The 20,308-nt window shown below is 55.4% G+C and overlaps 2 protein-coding genes across 5 annotated transcripts in view; one reads left to right on the forward strand and one right to left on the reverse strand.

Moving 5' to 3' along the window:
* The first annotated feature begins 431 nt into the window (after positions 1–431).
* Positions 432–18,078, forward strand: LGALS9 (galectin 9). 3 transcript variants are annotated; one of them, XM_058703871.1, is made up of 11 exons: positions 432–590; positions 6,590–6,681; positions 9,080–9,281; positions 10,404–10,514; positions 11,689–11,784; positions 13,469–13,504; positions 14,082–14,132; positions 14,674–14,715; positions 15,157–15,245; positions 15,376–15,538; positions 17,316–18,078. In XM_058703871.1, exons 1-11 carry the CDS (start codon positions 552–554, stop codon positions 17,460–17,462), a joined length of 1,068 nt encoding a protein of 355 aa, XP_058559854.1. In that variant the 5' UTR covers positions 432–551; the 3' UTR covers positions 17,463–18,078. The 3 variants fall into 3 exon arrangements, with proteins under 3 accessions (XP_058559854.1, XP_058559855.1, XP_058559856.1); XM_058703872.1 differs by lacking the exon at positions 11,689–11,784; XM_058703873.1 differs by lacking the exons at positions 11,689–11,784; positions 15,376–15,538.
* A 1,613-nt stretch (positions 18,079–19,691) lies between these two features.
* NOS2 (nitric oxide synthase 2) overlaps positions 19,692–20,308 on the reverse strand; it is a 69,779-nt gene continuing 69,162 nt past the window's right edge. For both annotated transcript variants that reach the window (XM_058703868.1, XM_058703869.1), the window contains one exon: positions 19,692–20,298. In XM_058703868.1, the coding sequence (XP_058559851.1) occupies positions 20,179–20,298 (120 nt within the window). In that variant the 3' untranslated portion in view covers positions 19,692–20,178. The remainder of the gene's footprint in view (positions 20,299–20,308) is intronic.

Raw genomic sequence — 20,308 nt, forward strand, 5'->3', positions numbered from 1 at the left:
GGTGTCCTATAGCTCGGGTGGCCGCTGGTGAGCTGTGTGATTGTGGGCGTGTCCTTTAGACTCTGAGCGTCAGTTTCTCTGTGTGCAAGTGGGTAGAAGCAGGCCTTCCCCCACCGCCCCGTGCACGGGCGATGCCCGGCACAGCCCCACTGTTTCCTGGGCCCTGTGGGCAGGCATACGCAGGAGACACGGCCCCACGCTCGTGGACAGTGTCCTCTGGAAACTTGCTATGTCAGTGAGGTCAGGCTCTTTGAATCTGTCTGAACCAAACACAAGTGGTTTGTTGGAGTGGAGCACAGGAGAGAGGAAGGGCAAAGGTCACTGAGGTGAGGAGTGTCTGCTCCCTCCTCCCTCAGTGTACCCCCAGCCCTCCCTCAACACCCTCCCTTTCTCTTTTTCTCCAGACCACTTCCTCTTGCCTCTGGCTCCTCCCTACTGAGTAACTGTAGGTTTGCTTCAGTTTCTATTTCCTGGTTATCTCCTCCCAGTGCAGAGAACTGACTGCCTGGCTGGCCGCGGAGAGCAGCAAGGGCCACACGGGCAGTGGAGAGATGGCCTTAAGCAGCTCCCAGCCTCCCTACCTGAACCCGGTGAGTTCTGGGGCTGAGGGCATGGCTGGTGCTGGCATGGGATGGCCCCCGCTGAGCCGGCTGCCTCCGCCAGGAGGAAACAGCGCTGGGTCTGTGGGGAAATGACCCGTGGGTTGCAGCAGGCGGAGGGCAGGTGTCCCGAAGAGGACACAAGGCAAAGAGCAGAAAGCCAGGAGGGGCAGTCCCAGCACACCCCATGCCGGTCTCCCTTGCATCTCCGGACTGGACTGGTGGGCTGATAACCACCAGGATTCATGCCTCTGACAAAGGTTCACGGAGCTCCCCTGGGAGCCCGTCCTAGGGATTCATGCCTCTTCGACAAATGTCCTAGGTGCGGGAAGTGCGGGGAGGGGGAAGAGGGGGGAGGCAGGCATAATAACGAGAGGAGTGATGGTTTGTATGTTCACGGGGCAGCGACCAGGGCTTCTAGGGAGGAAAACAGCCCAGCGCGGTGGTTAAGGGCACTTACTTTGGAGATGGCCTCCCTGGGTCCAGCCATTTTACTAGCTGGGGGGCCTCAGGCAAGTTTTACCTCTCTGGGCCTCAATTTCCACATCTGTAAAAGGGGATCACCTTCGGGCTCACCTCCCAGGATTGGGTAAGGATTAGGGAGGTAGCATATCTAAAGTGTGGCCACAGTGCCTGGCACACTGTAGGGAGGGGGCTTTGGAAGTGTTTTGTATTATTAGGAGTCTGGAGGCAGCAGGGGAGGCTTTCCGGGGTAGGTGTCTGCTCCCTGAGGGGTGAGTTAGCAAGGCAGAGGCAGGCCAAGGGTGTTGCAGAGGGGCCATCTTGGGAACGAGAGGGGAGTGGGGCTGTCCCTGCAGAGCGGGGCCCAGGGGGCTGCCTCCAACCTTTGGCCACATGTGAGTAGACTCCGTCTGCCCGTGGCCTTGTTTAAACCCTGTGAGTCTTACGGCCCCCATATCAGACGCGGGAAACAGAGGAGCTGAGGCCACTTGCCAATGTCCCCAGATGATAAGTGGCAACTAAGGGAGGTGCCTTGACTTACCCCCAGAAGAGAGAGGTGCCCACAGAGAGAGAGCAGTTAACAGGGGAAGGCAGGCAATCAGCAGGGCCCAGGAGGCCCAGGAGGCTTCGTAGGAGCCCCTCTGGGCCTTGGCCAAGAGCTTCCGGAGGGGCTGGGCTGATAGCCTGACAGAGGCTGCAGGGCAGGGGTGGGGGGAGGGGAGGTGTCGCTGGAGGAAGCTGGGCCTGGCTCCAGTTAGCTGGCCCTCCATGGGGCTCTCAGCATCAAATGTGTCACTTCAGGCTCATTCTCCATCAGATGAGAGATCCCAGAGATCCTCATAGGCCCCGACATTTCATGATTCTGGTGGCTAGTTTTTACTTGCCAATCCTTGCATTCGAGGGTTTCAGATGAGAAGGAGAATCTTCCTGTGGGCAACAGTGAGTTAAAACAGGGCCTTGGAGTCCGAACAAGAAAGAGGATGGGTGCAGTCCCCACAGGCACCAGGAAAACCTGCCCGTCCCACAAGGGTGCCCTCTCCCAAGTGGCCCGCTGATGTCCAGCCGTAGAAACGTTGCTTCCTCCCAAGGGTGGCAGGAAGGTCCCGCGGCCCAGCTGTTCTGAGGAGCCAAACGCCATGAGGGCCGCCTTGGGAACCTGGCCCCCCGTCTCCTGCCCACTCCCCACACGCCTCACCTGACCAGCCTTGTGCTGGGATTCAGACCCCATGCTATCACCAGCTGAGTGGCCTTGGGCAAACTGCCAAATCTTTTGTGCCTCCGTTTCCTCTGTAAAAGTGGCACTCAGAGTGGATAATGAGGTAACAGGGAAGGAAGGTCAGCCACCAGAGGGGCCTCAGAACCTGTAGGGCAATGGCTCCCTTTGGCCGAAAGTCTCCTGCCGCCTCCTGCCAGTGAGCCCTCTGGTGACCCTGGGCCTCCTCCAGAAGGCGGCTGCTGAGGCCGGCGGGTAGAGCCTGGTTCTTCCAGATCAGAAGAGGAGGAGAAAGTCCTCAGCCTCCAGGCACAGCCAGGAGCTGAGAGAAAGTTCTGACCCAGCAGAGTCACATTCTGATGCAAACAGCTGCCATTGTCAAAGGCCTGTGAACCAAGGGGCTTTCGTGTGTGGCAGTGTGTGGCATCTCATCGAATCCTCTCACGAGAACGGTCAGGTTGGTGCTATGGTCCCACTGTCCTGAGGAGGGACCTGGGGCACAGACAGATCAAGTGACTTGCCCAGTAGGAGAGCTGTTACCACAAGGAGGCACGTCTTTGGGACCATAAATCCAAGAGTTCTTCTCTCTCTCTCTCTCTCTCTCTCTCTCTCTCTCTCACACATGCACGTGCACAGGTCCAAATTCCACAACAGACTTGGCCCACCAGGCCTAAAATGATACAGATTTGTTCTCTTACAGTTCTGGAGGGCAGAAATCCAAAAATATAGGCTTCAGGGGAGAAGCTCTCCTCGCCTTCTCCAGCTTCTGGAAGCTGCCCGCCTACCGCGGCTGGGGTTCCCTCCATCTTCACGGCCAGCAGCTTCTTGCTTCTGTTGTCACACCTCCTACCACTAACTGTTCTCCTGCCTCTCTCTTTGAGGTCCCTGTGATGACATTGGGTCCACCCAGATAATCTAGGATAAACTCCCCATCTCAAGATCTGTAACTGAATCACATCTTTCAAATCCCCATTTGCTTCATAAGGTGACATACGGGAGCCACAAAGTCCAGGGATTGGAACGTAGACATTTGGGGCAGCGGGGAAGGCGTAGTAATTATTCAACCCACCGGACCTCGTCAGAGTCAGCCAGTATTGTCAGTTTCTTTGAACCCATCCACAGATATTCTATGCATAATAGGAGATGAGGTTTTGGGGGCGACAGTGGGGTTCGTGGGGTCCGGAGCCGACGGCCAAGAAAGAATTCCCAAAGACGTCTTTGGTGCAGAAAGGTGATTTTATTGCAGCACGGGGACAGGATCTGCGGGCAGGAGTTGTTGCCCCAGGACTATGAAGAGACACCTGTTATATACTATGGGGTTGGGAGAGGTAGAGTCCAGGGGAAGTTTCCACTGAGATTTTCAAATGCTAGGGACTCATGGGATACCGGAGGCCTACGTATTGTCCAGCTAAGGTTGTTCTTCCCTCTAGCAAGACAGTAGGGAGTCTCTGGAGAAACATTTCACTCCGCCAGCCTCAAGTATTCGTCAATGGGCTGCAGGTTATAAGGAAATTTAGTTTTATCTGCCATTTCCTTCTGCCTGTGTTCCCTACATCACTGTGGAGGGTGATGGAGGGTGCCTATGATCTCTATCAGTTAATCATTAGTTTTTTCCTTTTCCTTTGTTCTTAGGCAGCCAGGAGTCCCTGAAGACTATCCCACATATCCCACGGGGTGGGGGCGGGTGGGGGGGAGGGCAGTGTTTGAGACCTGCCAGCTTGCCTTCTGCTCCCTCATCAATAAGTAAATGCATGTATATGGCCTCCCACCCATGTTTTTTCTACAAATGGGGTCATTTCGTATCAGTTCTCAAAGAATTCCCTTCTTCCTCTTCCTTTTTTTGTGGAGGCTACATCGAACCCATTTACTTCACCATCATCCTCTTGCTGAACTTTTCTTTCCAATCCTCTGCTGTTACAATGCTGCGGTGAATAGCCTTGTCTGCAAAGTTGTACTCAATTTAAAATGATCTTGGTTTTCAGAATTTGGGGACACCATTTAAGGCACATTGAAAGCTCAAAACCTTTCTGGGGAAATCGTTGCTTAGGATTAACCTGTGCTCCCCCGTCCCCACGATCTCACCCTCCCTTCTGTGCGCTGATAAACCCACCTAACCACACTCTGCTTTTAGTTCTTCAAACTTTAGTGTGGATGTGCTTAAGTGAAAGACGCATGCTTGCCAGGAGTATTTTTTTCTTTTCTATCTCTTTTTTTATTTTATTTATTTATTTATTTATTTATTTATTTATTTTCATTTTTTTTTCAACGTTTTTTATTTATTTTTGGGACAGAGAGAGACAGAGCATGAACGGGGGAGGGGCAGAGAGAGAGGGAGACACAGAATCGGAAACAGGCTCCAGGCTCCGAGCCATCGGCCCAGAGCCTGACGCGGGGCTCGAACTCACGGACCGCGAGATCGTGACCTGGCTGAAGTCGGACGCTTAACCGACTGCGCCACCCAGGTGCCCCTCTATCTCTTTTTTTAATGTGTATTTGTTTTTGAGAGAGAGAAAGAGCACGAGCAGGGGAGGGACAGAAAGAGAGGGAGACACAGAATCCGAAGCAGGCTCCAGGCTCTGAGCTGTCAGCACAGAGCCTGACATGGGGCTCAAACTCACAAACCGCAAGATCATAACCTGAGCAGAAGTCAGATGCTTAACTGATTGAGCCACCCAGGCACCCCTCTCTCTCTCTCTTTTTTTTTTTTTTTTTTTTTTTTAATGCTTATTTATTTTTGAGAGAGGGAGAGAGCACAAGCGGGGAAAGGCAGAGAGAGAGGGTGTGAGAGAGAATCCCAAGCAGGCTTCGCGAGGCCAGCACAGAGCCCGACTGGGGGCTCGATCTCGTGAACTGCACGACCCTGACCTGAGCCGAAACCAAGAGCCCCAGACGCTTAACCAACTGAGCCACCCAGGTGCCCCCAAAATCCTTTTTAAAGAATTCTCCCCCCAGAAATCAGAAAGTTTTACAGAAAAGAAAATCCAGATTTCTGTCTTCTAAAAATTTGGGAGCTCTGCCGGCACAGGGCATGGGTGGTGATCACTGGTTAGAGCTGAACGCACACTGCCCTGTTAGATGAGGGAGGCGACATCTAGTTTGTAATACTCCCCTCCAGTCCCTCTCACCTATCGCCTTACCTGGACATCTCACTCACACATATCACTGGCCTGGCTCCTGTAAGCATTTCATTTTTGCAAGGAGCTGACCTAGGGGAGAAGTCAGAGAAGGTGTGAACAACTTAACAAGTGTGAAAATTGACGGGGAGCTAGATGTCTCTCCCAGTCTAATGCAGGTTATACAACCACATTAGTTAAAAGGGATTCTGGAGTTAGGCTTTGACAGTTGAGAAATAACCAGTTTGGGGTTTCGCTCAGAGAGCCCAACATCGAAGAAGGGGGGGCGGTAGAGAGACACCTGCTAGGTGCCAGCTTCTTCCGCAGACTTTTTCTTAATCATCAAACTGACACAGAAGGGGGGGATTTATCCCTCTGTTTACAGATGAGGAAACTGAGGCAAAGAGAGGTTCAATAAGCTTCCGAAGGCCACTCAGGTAATGAGCCAAAGAATTAGCATTCAGACCTGGAGTACGTCTGGCTCTGAAAGGAGGCGTGCCTCACCATAACCGCTGGTCCTTTAAAGTGGCCCAGGAATGAGAATTTGACAAAGCTGGTGCTGAGGGGCCCTAGGAGGAGGGCTTCGGAGGCTGCCGAGGGCCTGAGGAAAGGAACGGGGAGCCAAAAAGCAGAAGTAGAAGAGGGGGCTGTCCCATGGCTGCAGAGAGCATCTGAGGAGAGGCGCTACCTGAGGTGGCTGGAAGGGCAAAGGTCATGGTCACCATGGTTCTATGGGTGGGGAGGGCAGGAGCAGGGGAGGATGCATTCTTCCTGGCCCTGTCAGGCAAGTGGAAGGCTTATCCTCTAGAATGGGTGGTCTCTTTTGGTCCTTTGGGCCTCCTGAGTCCCCAGCCAGGGCTCTGGGGCCTTTGCTAGGAGCTTGACCTGGGGTCCAGCGCTCCCATCACTCCTTCCTCCCATCACTGGCTCCTTCCCATCTCAGGGCCATGTACATGTTACTTCCTCTTAGAAGTTGTCACTTTCAGACTCTCAAGGGAGGCCAGCACCCCATCACGTCGTCTCAGAGCCCCAGAGCCTCCCTGTCACAATCTTAGAATGTGTGTGGAACTATCTGGACTCAGATCTGCTCCCTCACGGGCCCGGAGGATCCATGAGGCTGACACACCCAGTCGCCTCTAGCAAGTGCTGGGGGGACCAGACGGAGGTGGGCCCACTGACTGACCTGCCTCTTCTCCCTACAGATCATCCCCTTCTCTGGGAAAATCCAGGGGGGTCTCCAGGATGGACTTAAAATCACTCTCACTGGGACCGTTCTTTACTACAATGGAACCAGGTACCTGGAACCGGTTTTTTTTCTCTCTAGCCTCACCCCTTGGCAAACCGTGGCCCCTGTCAGCTCAGGTGGGTTCGCCCTACACCTTCGGAGCCGCTTGCGCCTGGCTCGGGAGATCCCGGGTGATCTGCGTGACACCACTGTCATCTGCCCGTAGCGTCTGGGCACCATTAACAGAGATTCCCCATAGACATCGGGGTGACAGGAGCTCATAGTCTAAGGAGGGAGGCAGGCCAGCCCAGAAGCAGATGATTTTGTTCTGGGATCGAACTTTCTACACCATAACTCAGAGTGGCAAAAATATCACTTCCTTTATTTCCTGAACTTGCCCTTCAGTACTTTGGAGCCCTCATCTGGCTGATGCAGAAATATTGAAAATTGCCATCAAATGCAAGTCGCTTTCAGTTTCAAGGTCTTTTCTGGAAAATACTAAGTCAATCCAAAACACAAACACCATTTAAGTGCTGTTTCCCACCACCTCCCTCCTCCCCAAGGAGGGATTTCTGGGAACAGGGAGGCGGGGAGGCACTCGAGGACTCCTCAGAGGCTGGAGGCCCTTCGGAAGCTCGGGCGGCCCTGCCTGGCCTCTGCCGCGGTCCAGCTTCTTGCCCACTTTGCACGGGGCCTGTGTACATGGGGGCTGTTTCCTGAGGTCCACGGTGCCCACGGGAGCCCGTCTGGACCCGCGGCCTCTCTTGGAAGACTTTCTTCCTCAATCCCCAATGTCTCTTGCTCACTGTGGTCCTCTCTCTCACCACCTGGCATGGGTTCTGGGACCTCCTGGACCCACCTTCACGTCGCTCCCAGGCCGGGCCCTACCTCAGCTCGGCATCTAGACTCTAGATGACTTCCTCCACCACCGTTTCCCTGCCAGGTGGACGTGGTCGCGCTGACCATGGGACTTGTCCCAGAGCCCTGAGCGCCCCCAGGAGACCCTGAGGGAAGGGAGGCACCAGGATCCCCCTAAACCCTGCCAGCAGGGAACTTCGGGACCTCACCTCTGAACTTCCCTTCTTTCTCTCTCCCTCTCCCTCTGCCTACCCCTCCCCTGGCACCAGGATGGCTTTCTACTCCCATCCTGTCTAACAGAGACTGTCCCGACTTCTTCCTGCAAAGCTTCTGCACGCAGGAGTTTTCGCTTTCGTTTTCTTTTCTTTTTTTTACATTTATTTATTTTTGAGAGACAGAGCATGAGTGGGAAGGGGCAGAGAGAGAGGGAAGCATAGAATCTGAAGCAGGCTCCAGGCTCTGGGCTGTCAGCACAGAGCCCGACATGGGGCTCGTCCCCATGAACTGTAACGTGGTGACCTGAGCCGAAGTCAGACGCTTACCTGACTGAGCCAGCCAGGGGCCCCGAGGCAGAAATTTTCTAAGAGCTCCTCCAGCAAGAAATCAAGCAGACTCTGCAGGAATTTAATAGAATGACTCTCAAGGGCCGCTTCTGGGCTTGGTGCAGAGCCCGGCACTGTGGGGGATGTGGGTGACAGGAGAGCACTGTGCATTAGCTGGGGAGACTGGAGTGACCCCGAGAAGCAGGTGGCGGACCACGCTGGTGCGCTGAGCTCAGGGAAGGCTGCGGACAGAGACGCCTTGGAGGAGGAGCCTCAGGCTGGAACTTGGTTGTAGGACCTGAGGGAGCTCTGTCTGCGAAGAGACAGAACAAATGTTTACCGTGCCCCTTCTGGGAGCCAGGCTCCTCGGAAGCTTCTTCGTTCGGAGCCATAGGCTGTACCCAAAGGCAGTTTTGACAGTGAGAGGCTGCTTCCGAGGAGAGAGGCAGGAATGGAAATGGATTTGGGTGGGGCTTTCTAGAACACCGCCTCATTAAGCATCCCCAAAGGAAGTAACTCACCTCCCTGGTGATGGTGACTTGAGGGTAGTGTGGTTCAGAACCGTCACAAATGACAAGCAGTGTAGAGCTGGGGTCTGGGTCCAGACCTGCTGACTTCGGGGCCACCACTCGGCACGTCATGTGTGGGACGCACGCCAACCTCTAGTGAGAGACAGAGAGCTACTATTTACTCTGTACCTTAGAAACCAGCTCTGGAGGCCTATTCCCTCAATTCTGCATCGCCTTTGAATTGGTTTTCTTCTTTCCCAACTGAGCTGATGGGGGCTGGCCTCTGAGTATCCACTTGGCGTGAAAGCGTCCACTATTTTTGTTTACCCGTGTTCTACGTATTTTTAGAAAATCATACCGTAAGGGCAGCATGCAACAATTGCACAAACACACACGAAGTCCAAGCTAGGTGAACAGAAAGGATGGCAACAAACTAAGGATGGGTCCAAACCTGCCATGCAGGTTGTATGCAAGTTCGCAGACAGACCAAGTCAAGGGCGTGAGCCCCCCTCCCCTCACCTGGCAATAAACCAGGCTGCGGAATCTCTTTCTGCCTAGGTTTGCTGTGAACTTTCATTCTGGCCCCAGCGACAATGACATTGCCTTCCACTTCAACCCACGGTTCGAAGAGGGCGGGTATGTGGTCTGCAACACAAAGCAGAACGGATGCTGGGGGCCAGAGGACAGGAAGATGCATATGCCTTTCCAGATGGGGAACCCATTTGAGCTCTGCTTCCTGGTGGACAGCTACAATTTCAAGGTGAGAAGCAGCCCCCCTCGCCCGCCTTCCCACCGCCTCCTTCCCCTCCCTCCCGGCCCTATCAGGTGCGGTGAGCAGCCATCAGAAGTCACGTGAACTTTTAAATGGTCACGTGAGCAATGCCATCATACAGATGGCAGGACGTTTGCCTTGTAAGAACGTTAGCGATGGCCACAGTCTGCTCACACACCTTCACCTGCACATCTACAGGGACACCTGTTGCTGCTTTTACTCAGGAAATAGGAACTAGGTAAATCACCGTAGCGCTTTTGGGCCTTGCAGGTCTTTAAAGTTCTAGTTCATTCCATCCCTTTGCTGTAGGCTTTCCTCCCCTGCAGGTCCCTGCTAACGTTTGGTTTTTGCTAATATTGTTGCAGCCTTTGTCCGGGTTCCGCCAATGGCTTAGTTTTACATGGTGTTGCAAATTACGTAAGCAGAGTAGTGTCTCTGGGCTTGGGAGACAGGTGGGGGGTGAGTGTCCCCGTGTCTGTCCTTCTCTGTGCGAGCATGGATGTTCCCGTCCCCTCAGTGTACAACCTGCCTCTCCCCTGCTCCCCATGAACATGCTTATGCATATTTAAACAACACCTCCATGAGCTAACATTAGAAAGATAAACTGATTGAGGCACCTGGGCGGCTCGGTTGGTTAAGCATCCGACTTCAGCCCAGGTCATGATCTCATGGTTCGTGAGTTCGAGCCCCACGTTGGGCTCTGTGCTGACAGCTCGGAGCCTGGAGCCTGCTTCAGATTCTGTGTCTCCCTCTCTCTCTCTCTCTTTCTCTCTCTGCCCCTCCCTCACCCGTGCATGCTCTCTCTCTCTCAAAAATAAACATTAAAAGAAATTAAAAAAAAAAAAAAAAAAAAAGAAAGGTAAACTGATTGCAATAAACAAATGACTAAGAACTAAAAAGCCCAGTAGAGCCCAGTAGGGACTGGGTTCTGATGCACTTTGGATCATAGGCCATGTTCTTACAACTGGCACAGCTCTGAAGGCTGGTGTCCCTGACCCCTGGGGGACAGATGTGAAAACCAAACACAGGTCTTAATTCCTGGGAGCAGGGGTTCAGGTCCCCCGCCCTGGCCTGAGACCACTGTTCTGGAATATGCACTTGTCTTCACAGGTGACAGTGAACGGGAGCCATTTTGTGCAGTACCCACACCGCGTGCCCTTCCACCACGTGGACACCCTCTCCATCAGCGGTGCTGTGCACCTGTCCTACATCGGCTTCCAGGTCAGAATGTCCCTTTGGCACCTGTCTCAGGGCTGAGTGCAGGGCCCAGTCTAGCTGCACGTAGGCCCTGCTGGGAGGGCCCAATGGTAGCAGCCAATGTCCTACCCAGGTGACTCTGGGAACACACCTCCAGCTCCCCTGTCCTGTCCTTCTGTGTTACTTACTGTCTTTGTCCAGAACCCTTGTCTCAGTCTCCCAGACACTCTGGCCACCGCTCTCTGTCACTCTCTATTTCCACCATGCTTAGGAGGCCACGTGGCTCTAGAAAGAACCCAGGCTTGGGAATCCAACTGAATCTAGCTCAGATGCCTAGCTCTGCCATTATCACCAGCTGTGAGATCTTAGACAAGCAACTTTGCCTCTCCCAGCCTCAGTTTCCCCATCTGTGGAAGGGGCGTAGCCACTGCTGCCCCATGAGTTATTGGGTGAATTCAGTGAGTTCACAAGACGGCCTGCCTGGGCCCATGCCAGGGTCTATTGGCCCCTCTCCGTGTGTCAACATTTTCGAACGTGTTGCCAGCATCTAAAAGGCCAGGAGAAGAAGTTTTGCATTCTGGAAGTGGGTGGTGGTGACGGATGTATGGCAGTGCCAATGTACTTAATGCCGCTGGAACCATACACTTAAAGTTGGTTGAGATGGTAAATTCACACGTGTGTCACCACAATTAAAGGCGGAAAAAAAAGGTGAGGAAAAAAAAGCCAGGATTTCTGGCTTTTTTGAAAACTGGGAGGAGGGGGTATGCTGGGCGCACGTTCCCTCAGGGCCCCAGGAGGCTGAGGGGGGCTGCTGTCACCATTTTTGGTCCTGGTGCTCCCTGAGATGAGAAGAGCACACAGCAGGCCCTCCATGGGTCCAAGCTCCTCTCTCTCTTGTCCTAATCTCTCACATTCCCTCCCTACCCAACTCTTTCCCCACGGGCCTGGGGAAGAGAGCAGGGGAGGGGAAGGGAGGGTGAAGGAGAAAGATGGAGGAGGGTGGGGGAGGGTGGGGCAGGAGCTCAGTGGCCTGCTGCCCCTCACTGGAGCCGAATCCTCCCTCTGCCTCTCTGCATGATCCTGAACACCCTCCCCGGCCTGCCTGGCTTCCTCCCTCTGGCCCAGGCCCCTGCCTGTCTGAGCTTCCTTGGCTCCATGAATGCTTCTCTTCATGCCTTGGTGCCTTTTGTTTTAACAGAACATGCGAGCAACCCCTATGCAGCCTGCCTTCTCCACGGTGCAGTTCTCCCAGACTGCCTGTTTCCCACCCAGGCCCAAAGGGCGAAAGCCAAAAGTGAGTTCAATGTGGAGGCCTTGGAGGCCGAGCGAGCGCTCATCAGGAAGGACAGAGGCTCTGAGAGGCTGGTTCCAGCAGGCGGGCCCCATGATGCCTACCCAAAGCTTCCCTGTCTCCACCACACCACCTGACCCAGAGCTGGGGACCTGGGAGTCGGCCTTCCTTCCCCTCCTTAGTATGCCTGCATTGCACCCACACCTCTCCCTCCCGAAGCCACCGCCTTTCTTGGGCCAGGCCGTCTGACCCTTGACTACAAGGACCGGGCTCTAGTTCCCCACTCACCCCGCCCACTGCGGCAGTGACCTCCCTACACCCAAATGCGACTGCGTCCTCTCCCTGCTTGAAAATCCTAAAGGCTGCAAACCCTTCTAAATAAAGCCTTAAATTCCCGGCAGGGTGTGCAGAAACCACCCTGCTCCCACCCCAGTCCTGCCCCAGCCCACCTCCCGGCCACGCCCCTTCCCCCATGAAGCTTAGGCAGCCTCCACTGCTCACTTGAGGCTCTCTGGGGCCGCATGCTTTTTGCACCTGCAATCCTGGTGCTGAAAACACCCTGGGCCACCTCAGCGCCAGCCGACCTCTAACAGCCCTTCGCTGCTCTGCTTAAATGTCACTCTTCAAGGGCATCTTTGCTGTTTGGAACATCGTTGGATGTCCCCCCCACCCCAGTGTCCCCATGGACTATGTATATATCTGTGCTATGCCAATTACCATGTCCTGTTGTAACTGTGCCTACGTATCTGTCCCTGTCCCTCCACCCCCTCCTTCCCTACACCCACAAGCCCCTTGTGGGCTGGGACTGTGGGTCGTTCATTTGTGTATCCCCAGCACTTAGCCTAGCATCTGGGCAAGCAGTAGGGGCTCGGTGCATGTGGAGTGTGGTTTGCACAGCCAGCAGAAGGGGAGGCCAGCCAGGGCAAGAACGGTCTGCTGGGTGGGGACAGGGTCTAGGACAGGAAGGGAAGCATGGCCTGGCCCCTCCTTCGAGCACTGGAGCAGCGGGGGTTGAGGAAGGGGTGCCTTTCTACCCAGGCTTTCTGTGGCCCATCGCAGTATAGACAGGGCATGCGCCTCGCACCCCGCTGGCTTCAGGACCGGGCAAGCTTCAGGGAGTCTTGCAGGGCAGCCCGACGTTGGCTCTGGCCTGGGGACGATGGGGTGTGGTAGATACAATCAGCCAAAACCGAGTAGCAGTTTGGATTTTATCACTTACTACTGGGAGGAGCTTGGGCAAGTTGCTTAACCTTTCTGACTCAGCTGCCTCGCTAGCGAAACAGGAGCCGAGGGTGCCTCCCTTGTAAAAGTGCCAAAGTCAGAGCCTGGCACACAGCCGGCCTTCACTAAATGGTTGACCTTACGGATCAAATAGGGCACCGGAAGTAGTGGTTTTGCCTCTGGGAGGGAAGGGAAGCTGTACGGTCTCTCTGCGACCCATCCTCTTCTCCCTCTGGAGGAGCCAATGCAGATGTTCCCCAACCTGACCGTACCCCCAACCCTGACTGTACCCCCAAACCCCAGTGGGCCTGGGATGGTGGGGGAGGCTCGCTCTGGAAGGCTTGCTAGGGAGCAGGAAGGAGGTGAGTGTGAGTCTGGGGAGGCATTTCTCACTCCACTTTCCGCCAGTGTCTCACCCTCGTGAAACATCAACGTCAACTACTGTTTGATTTTTCTCCTCTTTCAGTCTCCAGGCATTTGGCAGGCCAACGCGGCTCCCATTGTAAGTTTCTGGATTTCTCCCATCCTCTTAATTTTGCTTCTTCCGGTGGGTTCAAAGGAGGAGGCAGGCTGGGCACCGGGCCTCTCCCACGAGGAGGCCACCCCGGGCCGTCTGCCTGGCTGTCGTGGGGGGGGGGGGGGTGGGGAGGGTGGAAGCAGGGCAAGGGGGTTGGCTGGCCCTCGTGAATTGGGAAACACCTTGAATTGCCCCCTGTCTGCTCAAGCCCCTGCCCTTTTCTGTGAGCGGCCACAGGAGACCGAGGCCACACATCCACTCGTTCCTCTCGTAAAGCGAGGCTGTGCCACATAAAGTCCCTGAGGAGAAAGACGAGCCACAGGCCACAAGCGCAGCCGTATTTCTTCTCCAAGTAGAAGAAACCTTTGCCCCTACCTCACCACCTTGAGAGAAGATACCCCTCCATCCGCCAGTTTCGGGGGATCTGGCGGGGGCCGTTGGGCTGCTTACACGCTCAAGATGGAGTCACCTCATAGGGGGTTAAGTGATGCCCTCTGGTGGCAGCTGGTGGTGGTCTTGACGCCGCGAAGAGCCGGTTCAAATCTGGATTTCTTTCTTCTAGACTCAAACTGTCATCCACACCATGCAGAGCGCCCCCGGACAGATGTTCCCTGTAAGTTTGAAAGCTCAGGTCAGATCACGGCCCCACCGTGTGCCCCTTCACCAAGGACTGAATTCTCTAGTCCCAGAGGCAGGAAGGAAGTGCAGCAAAGAGGATAGAGTTTTGGGGGGTTGGGCCTTCTGCTCAGGAGGCACATGAGTAAAATGGCCCTGGGGACGGCAAAGATTCTGGAGCGGGTTTCTCAGGGACCAGCAAAAAAACTGGTCCTGCTGTCACTGAGAGGGGAGTGCAGCGGTCCCAGCATGTGGGTATGAGACTCTGCGTCCTGAGGACGAGCCCCTGGCATGTCACCGCGGGCCACAGGCTTAAGCTGCTGCTGCTTCTCCCGCCACGGGCACAAATCAGATGGGAGGCCTGGAGTTAGTGCGGCTACCTGCAGGCAGGCGGCCATGATGTCAGGGAACATGGCAAGAAGTTTCACCAAGGCTGACTTGAGAAGGAAGGCGAAGCCGAGAGGCCAGGGGCCTCTGGAATGTGGGGGTCCCATGTGGGTGTGCACTCCCAAACCAAACTTCCTGGTCTCTTTCAACAGAACCCCGTCATCCCACCTATGGCGTACCCCAACCCAACCTACGTAAGTGGTTTCTCTGGGAGGGGCGGACGCCTTGTTCAAGTAGGGCAGGGTGGGAGGTGAGGGGCGGCTTACAAAATTAAGGCAACCCTTTAGTAAGCTAACGTTTGAAAACATCCAAGTGAATTAAAAGGCTGTTGAAAGGAGATGTCACCTTTAGAACTGTCCCTTCGACATGAGCATAGGCTAGGGCCTTCCCCTCAGCCCAAGCATCCTATGGCATCCGGCCAAAGCTCTTTTCATGACAACTTGAGCCCGTTACTTTGAGCAATGCTGGAAAGTTTTCCGTTGGCATTTACTGAACCAAGTAAGGATGTTACGGAGTTCTTTCTCGAAAATATATTACTCTCAGAAGCGGCCGTCAAACTCAGCTGACAGTCCATATTCATGGAAATTGGCACAAAGCCCCCCCTGCGACTGACCTGTCCCCTCTCCTCCTGATAGTCGATGCCTTTCTTCACCTCCATCCCGGGTGGGCTGTACCCCTCCAAGAGCATCATCGTGTCTGGCACCGTCTTGCCCAGTGCCCAGAGGTAAGCCAGGGCCCTCAAGAAGGCTCTCAAGGTCCTCTGGTCATCCCCCCCTGGCTCTGGGCAGGCTGGGAGGGGTAGGGACTCAGAGCTCAGTGGGCAGAAGAGGTTCACGGGAGCTGCCCATGCCCAGGTTCCACATCAACCTGCGCTGTGGGAATGACATCGCCTTCCACCTGAACCCCCGTTTCAACGAGAACACCGTGGTCCGCAACACACAGGTCAACGGCTCTTGGGGGTCCGAGGAGCGAAGCCTGCCCCGAAAAATGCCTTTTGTCCGAGGCCAGAGCTTCTCGGTAAGATGCCGCGGCCGGAGCACAGAGGGGGTCAACGGGCAAACAAAGCAGGGCGTGGAGGGCGTCTGGGGGCACCTTGAAAGATGTGGGAGCTGAGGCCTCTGGGGTGAAACCTGGGCCTAGAAGAACAGAACGTGCCCCACAGATGGCTGCTATTATTGTTTTCCTCGTACTGTCCCACATAGGGTGGGTGGTGGTGCCTCTGCTCGCCAGTGAAGGGACAGGCTCACAGGTGCAGGTTACTCGCCTGAGCTCACGCAGCCAGTAAGTGCCAGGTGGGGCCCAAGCATGGGTCATTCATTTACTTCTCACTCATTCAACAATCCTGGACAGGTCATTGGAAATAACAACTGGTCAGTGCAGAAAGCAAAACAGACTAATGGGATCGAGTGAGCCCTGGGGCAGGGGCCACGCTGCCCCTGATGGGGACAGCTGTCAGAGGGGGCCCTAGTGCAGCTGAGACCTCAGAAGAAGCCCGCCTCACAAAGATCTGAGGGGGCATTCCTGGTGGGCGGCAGAGGGGGCAGCTATTCCCACAAAGGTAGAGTCAGGGGCATGGTCTGTCTAGGGACAGGGAGGCCAGGGGCTTCTGGCTAAAGTGACAACAGAAAGGTGTGGGTGGTGAGGCTGGAGGCCCGATCACACAGGGCAGGTGTTCTCGGCCCCACCTACGCATTCGGTTCACCTGGCCCCATCCCAGCCTGGACATCTGTGTCTTAAAATATGCCATAATACTCCTCACTCAGGCTTGGAGGTGACTGACGTAGGGCCTTGAGAGCCGTGGGAAGAAGTTTGGATTTCAGTGCAGCGTGCTGTTATGTTTCAAGCCAGAGAGCAGTATGCATGGATTCCTAGATAGCTGTGTGACTTTGAGCAAGCGACTTCACTGCTCCGGGCCTCAGTTTTCTCATCTAAAAAATGGGGCTAATATGGAGCGCCTGGGTGGCTCAGTGGGTTCAGCGTGTGGGTTCAGCGTCCAACTTTGGCTCAGGTCATGATCTCGTGGCTTGTGAGTTCAAGCCCCAGTTGTGTTGACAGCTCAGAGCCTGGAGCCTGCTTCAGATTCCGCGTCTTCTTCTCTCTCTGCCCCTCCCCTGCTTGCGCGTGTGCACTCTCTCAAAAACATTACCAGAAAAATGTTTTTAACGGGGCTAATAATATCAGTCTCATAGAGATGTTAGAATGAAATGAAATAATGTCTGTGACAGGCTTAGGACAGTGCCCAGGGCACAGTAAGTGTGCTGGAAGTGTCAGCTGTCCTGGTGACATTTTCACAGACGTGGTCTCGCTGCCTCCGGGAGCACATGTGGGGTGGGAAGCACAAGTCAGGAGGCTGCACTGCGGGGGTGCAGACATGGAGGCTGGCTGGGTGCTGGCCACTAGGGACATGGATGGCACAGGCCAGTGTTCCTACCCCTAGAGGCTCGGGGTCAGTGGGAGAGTGGGGGTAGGGTGGGCGACACGGCCTGAGGGGCATCTGACCAGGTGGGGGAAGGCAGGGGAGGCTTGCTGGTTGGGGAGAAGCCACCTGTATGGGTGCAGGGGGGCAGGGGGGCAGCGCGGCGAGCACAGAGGAAGGGGGAGCGGGGTATGTAAAGGCACAAGGGGAAGAACAGGAGGTGTGTGGAGGGAACGGTGGGCTCCCCCAGGTGGGCTGAAGGCAGGCGTGACACTTGCTTCATGTTTGAGGAAGGCAGGTAGGTGGTGGGAGACACGAGCCTGCATTTAGGGTTGAGGACTTTCCAAGGGGAGTGCAAATAACATGGCCTCCATGCAGGTGTGGATCATGTGTGAAGGCCACTGCCTCAAGGTGTCCGTGGACGGTCAGCACCTGCTTGAATACTGCCACCGCCTAAAGAACCTGCCTGCCATCAACAGCCTGGAGGTGGCGGGTGACATCCAGCTGACCCATGTGCAGACATAGGCGGGCTCCCTGGCCCTGGGGGTAAGGGAAGGGGCGTGCTGCTGTTCGGATCTGCTCCTCACCTCCACCTTCCCTGTCCCTGCCCGGGCCTTTCCAGCCACCTGACGATCTGGGGACTTTTCTGGAGAGACTGTGTCCTTGTCTGGCTCTGCTTCCGGCTGCAGCCAGCCTGGAGGGGAGGAGGGCAGCTGGCGGCGGGTCGGGGGGGAGGGGGCGCCTTCCTCAGAGCAGTACCTGGGGCTCCAGCAGCCGCCCCAGTCCTGCTGTCCGAGGAGAGGGGGGTGGTCCCCACAGGTTAAGCCCTATGTTCAGTCCCCTTGGCAGAAAGGGAGAGCCCTAGATCCCAAACCAGGCCTGCACCCCATCTGCCCCTCTGTCACACTCCCTACCCCCTGCCCCCCGGTCAACTCCGCCTCAGCCCCAAGCCGTTCATTCTAGTGGGAAGCTGTGTCCTGGGCCCCTCCCCTTTCTCCTACCTTTGACCTTGCCTTGCACCCAGCTCCCACCCTCCCTGCTCCTGGAAAGATACCCTGAGGACGCTCCCCTGATCTCCACCAGCCAGCAGGTCCTTTCCCAGCCTCCTTTAAAGAAAGACAAATGCTTATGGGCACCTGTGCATGGGCTCACTGTGGTTATTGAACGTGTCTGAGACATTCTGGGGTCTCTGGAGTTGGGGAAGTTCTGGGCAAGGGCAACGGGAGGAGACAGCATAGGTTCACTGATGGGGTGGGTCCTGACATCCACACCTGCTCCCAGTGGGTCCCACACACACCCCACATGGGTGGGACGAAGCAGGTTGGGCTCGGGCCTCCTGGGCAGGAATCTGTGATGCAGGAAGCTTGGTAACAGGCCAACCCCGCAAACAAACTCACACTGCAAGGGCTGGGCCAGAAGGCCAGATGGCTTATCAGCCCCCTGTGTCCCAGTGGGAGGAGGTGGCAGGTGTGGTCTCAGGAGAAGCTGACTCAAGTGGACACCTGTCTGTGTCATTCCACTGTGGGTCCCAGCGTTCGGGGTTAGGGTACAGTGGGGAGAGTGGCTCAGTGTGGGCAGGGGGGGCTCCCTACCAGCCACTGGGCCGGCGCAGGAAGGCCAGTTCTGTGCCCACATCATGCCAACTCAGCCTGCTGACTCCATCAAGAATCCAGTGCTTCTGGAACCAGGCTGGGGCTCAGAGCATCGGCCTCAGACCAGCAGCACCGGCAGCAGCCGGGAGCTTATTAGGAAGGCAGAACCCAGGCCCGCCGCAGGCTTCCAGAATCGGTCTGTGTTGTGACAAGACACCGGTGGTTTGCGTGCATCTCCGAGGGGACAGGCACTGGTCTAGGTGACCACATTCTCGACCACGTTGCTCAGGTGCGTTGCTGGGACACTGGGGGCTGGGGTGCCCTTTTGTCCCATTCTCACCCCATCTGAGTAGGGGGAGGGGAGAAGTGAGCCCAGGAACCAATGAAGCAAAGGCCAAATCCAAGCTGGGAGCTGGATTTTCCCACACCCCTCAGCCCCTGGCTAAGTTCCTTCCTTATTATTTTTTTTAGTTTATTTATTTTTTGAGAGCAAGTCGAGAGGGGCAGAGAGAGAGAGAGAACTTCAAGCAGGCTCTGTGCTGCCAGCGCAGAGCCCAATGTGGGGCTTGAACCCACAAAGCTGTGAGATCATCCCCTGAGCCAAAACCAAGAGCCAAGTGGCTGGGTCCCCCAGGACACCCAAGTTCCTTCCTTATTCTAAGAGAATAAGGCTCAGTCCCTGAAGAAGTCTTCCCCGTGGAAGACATGTGTCCTTCACTCACTGCCACGGCTTTGGCACAGTCCCACCTCACCTGCTTTGTCACCCAGGTGCCAAATTATTACTGGCCAAACTCTCATGAAACAGGCGAGCCCAGAGCAAAACACAGCCGCCTTCTAGAAAGGGATTGTGGGCGAGGCCTTCACCAAGGGGCTGGTACCACAGGCAGCAGTGCATCCCCGACACACCCCGTGTGAGACATGCCCCGTGAGTCACCACCCACACCCCACGGGTGATCTTGCTTCCTCGCCCCCATCACAGGTCTTCAGATGGGCACAAAACTCCACGTTCTGCCTCATACCTGGTGGCAATTTCCGAGAGGTGGCGTGGTCAAACCAGCATGTCCCTCTGAGGGGGATTTTTGTCCAGGCTGTGCCACCCACCAGTCCCCAACTCTGTGTGACAGAGTGGCTTTCCCTACAGAACACCCACACTCACGTGCAATGTGGTTAAAATAAAATGTATTCCATATAAATATCTCCATCCAGGAGTCATACAGGGATGGCCCGAGCGGCCCTTAAGGCTGGAGGTTGTTTTTTTTTTAAATACAGAGGCATAAATAACTGTACAGTGGGGAGCTAAATACAGGGTGGCGCGACAGCGCCTCCTGGCGGTCACGTAAAGTGGTGCAATCAGAAGAAGGTTCATCCTTGTCACCCACCAGGTGAGCCCGGCACGGCAGCTTTAGTCTTCAAGGGACCCAGGAAGCCCCAACTCTCCATTATCCGGGAAGGGTGGGCTCAAGGGAGACCAGAGGTTCCACTCGGTCCAGGCTGCTAGCCGGCAGCAGGTCAAGTATAGGGTTTGGCGGGGAAGGAGCTGGGGAACTAAGACGTGAGGCTCCGGGCTATGATTTCCTTTCATCTCTCCGGGCCCTGTGACCTCAGATAATCGGGAGTTGGCTCCATCATTAAGTTCTGTGGCAGCGACTTTAACTTGTCCCGTGGGCCGCTGGAACTCTGGGATCGCTGGGCTGCCTTGCTGCCCCATCCTTTTTCACCTCGTAGGGAAATACAGCACCAAAGATGTCTTCATGATAGCGCTTCTGGCTCTTTAAGGGA

This window comes from Neofelis nebulosa, chromosome 16, assembly GCF_028018385.1.
Source record: "Neofelis nebulosa isolate mNeoNeb1 chromosome 16, mNeoNeb1.pri, whole genome shotgun sequence".
Taxonomy (NCBI): Eukaryota; Metazoa; Chordata; class Mammalia; order Carnivora; family Felidae; genus Neofelis; species Neofelis nebulosa.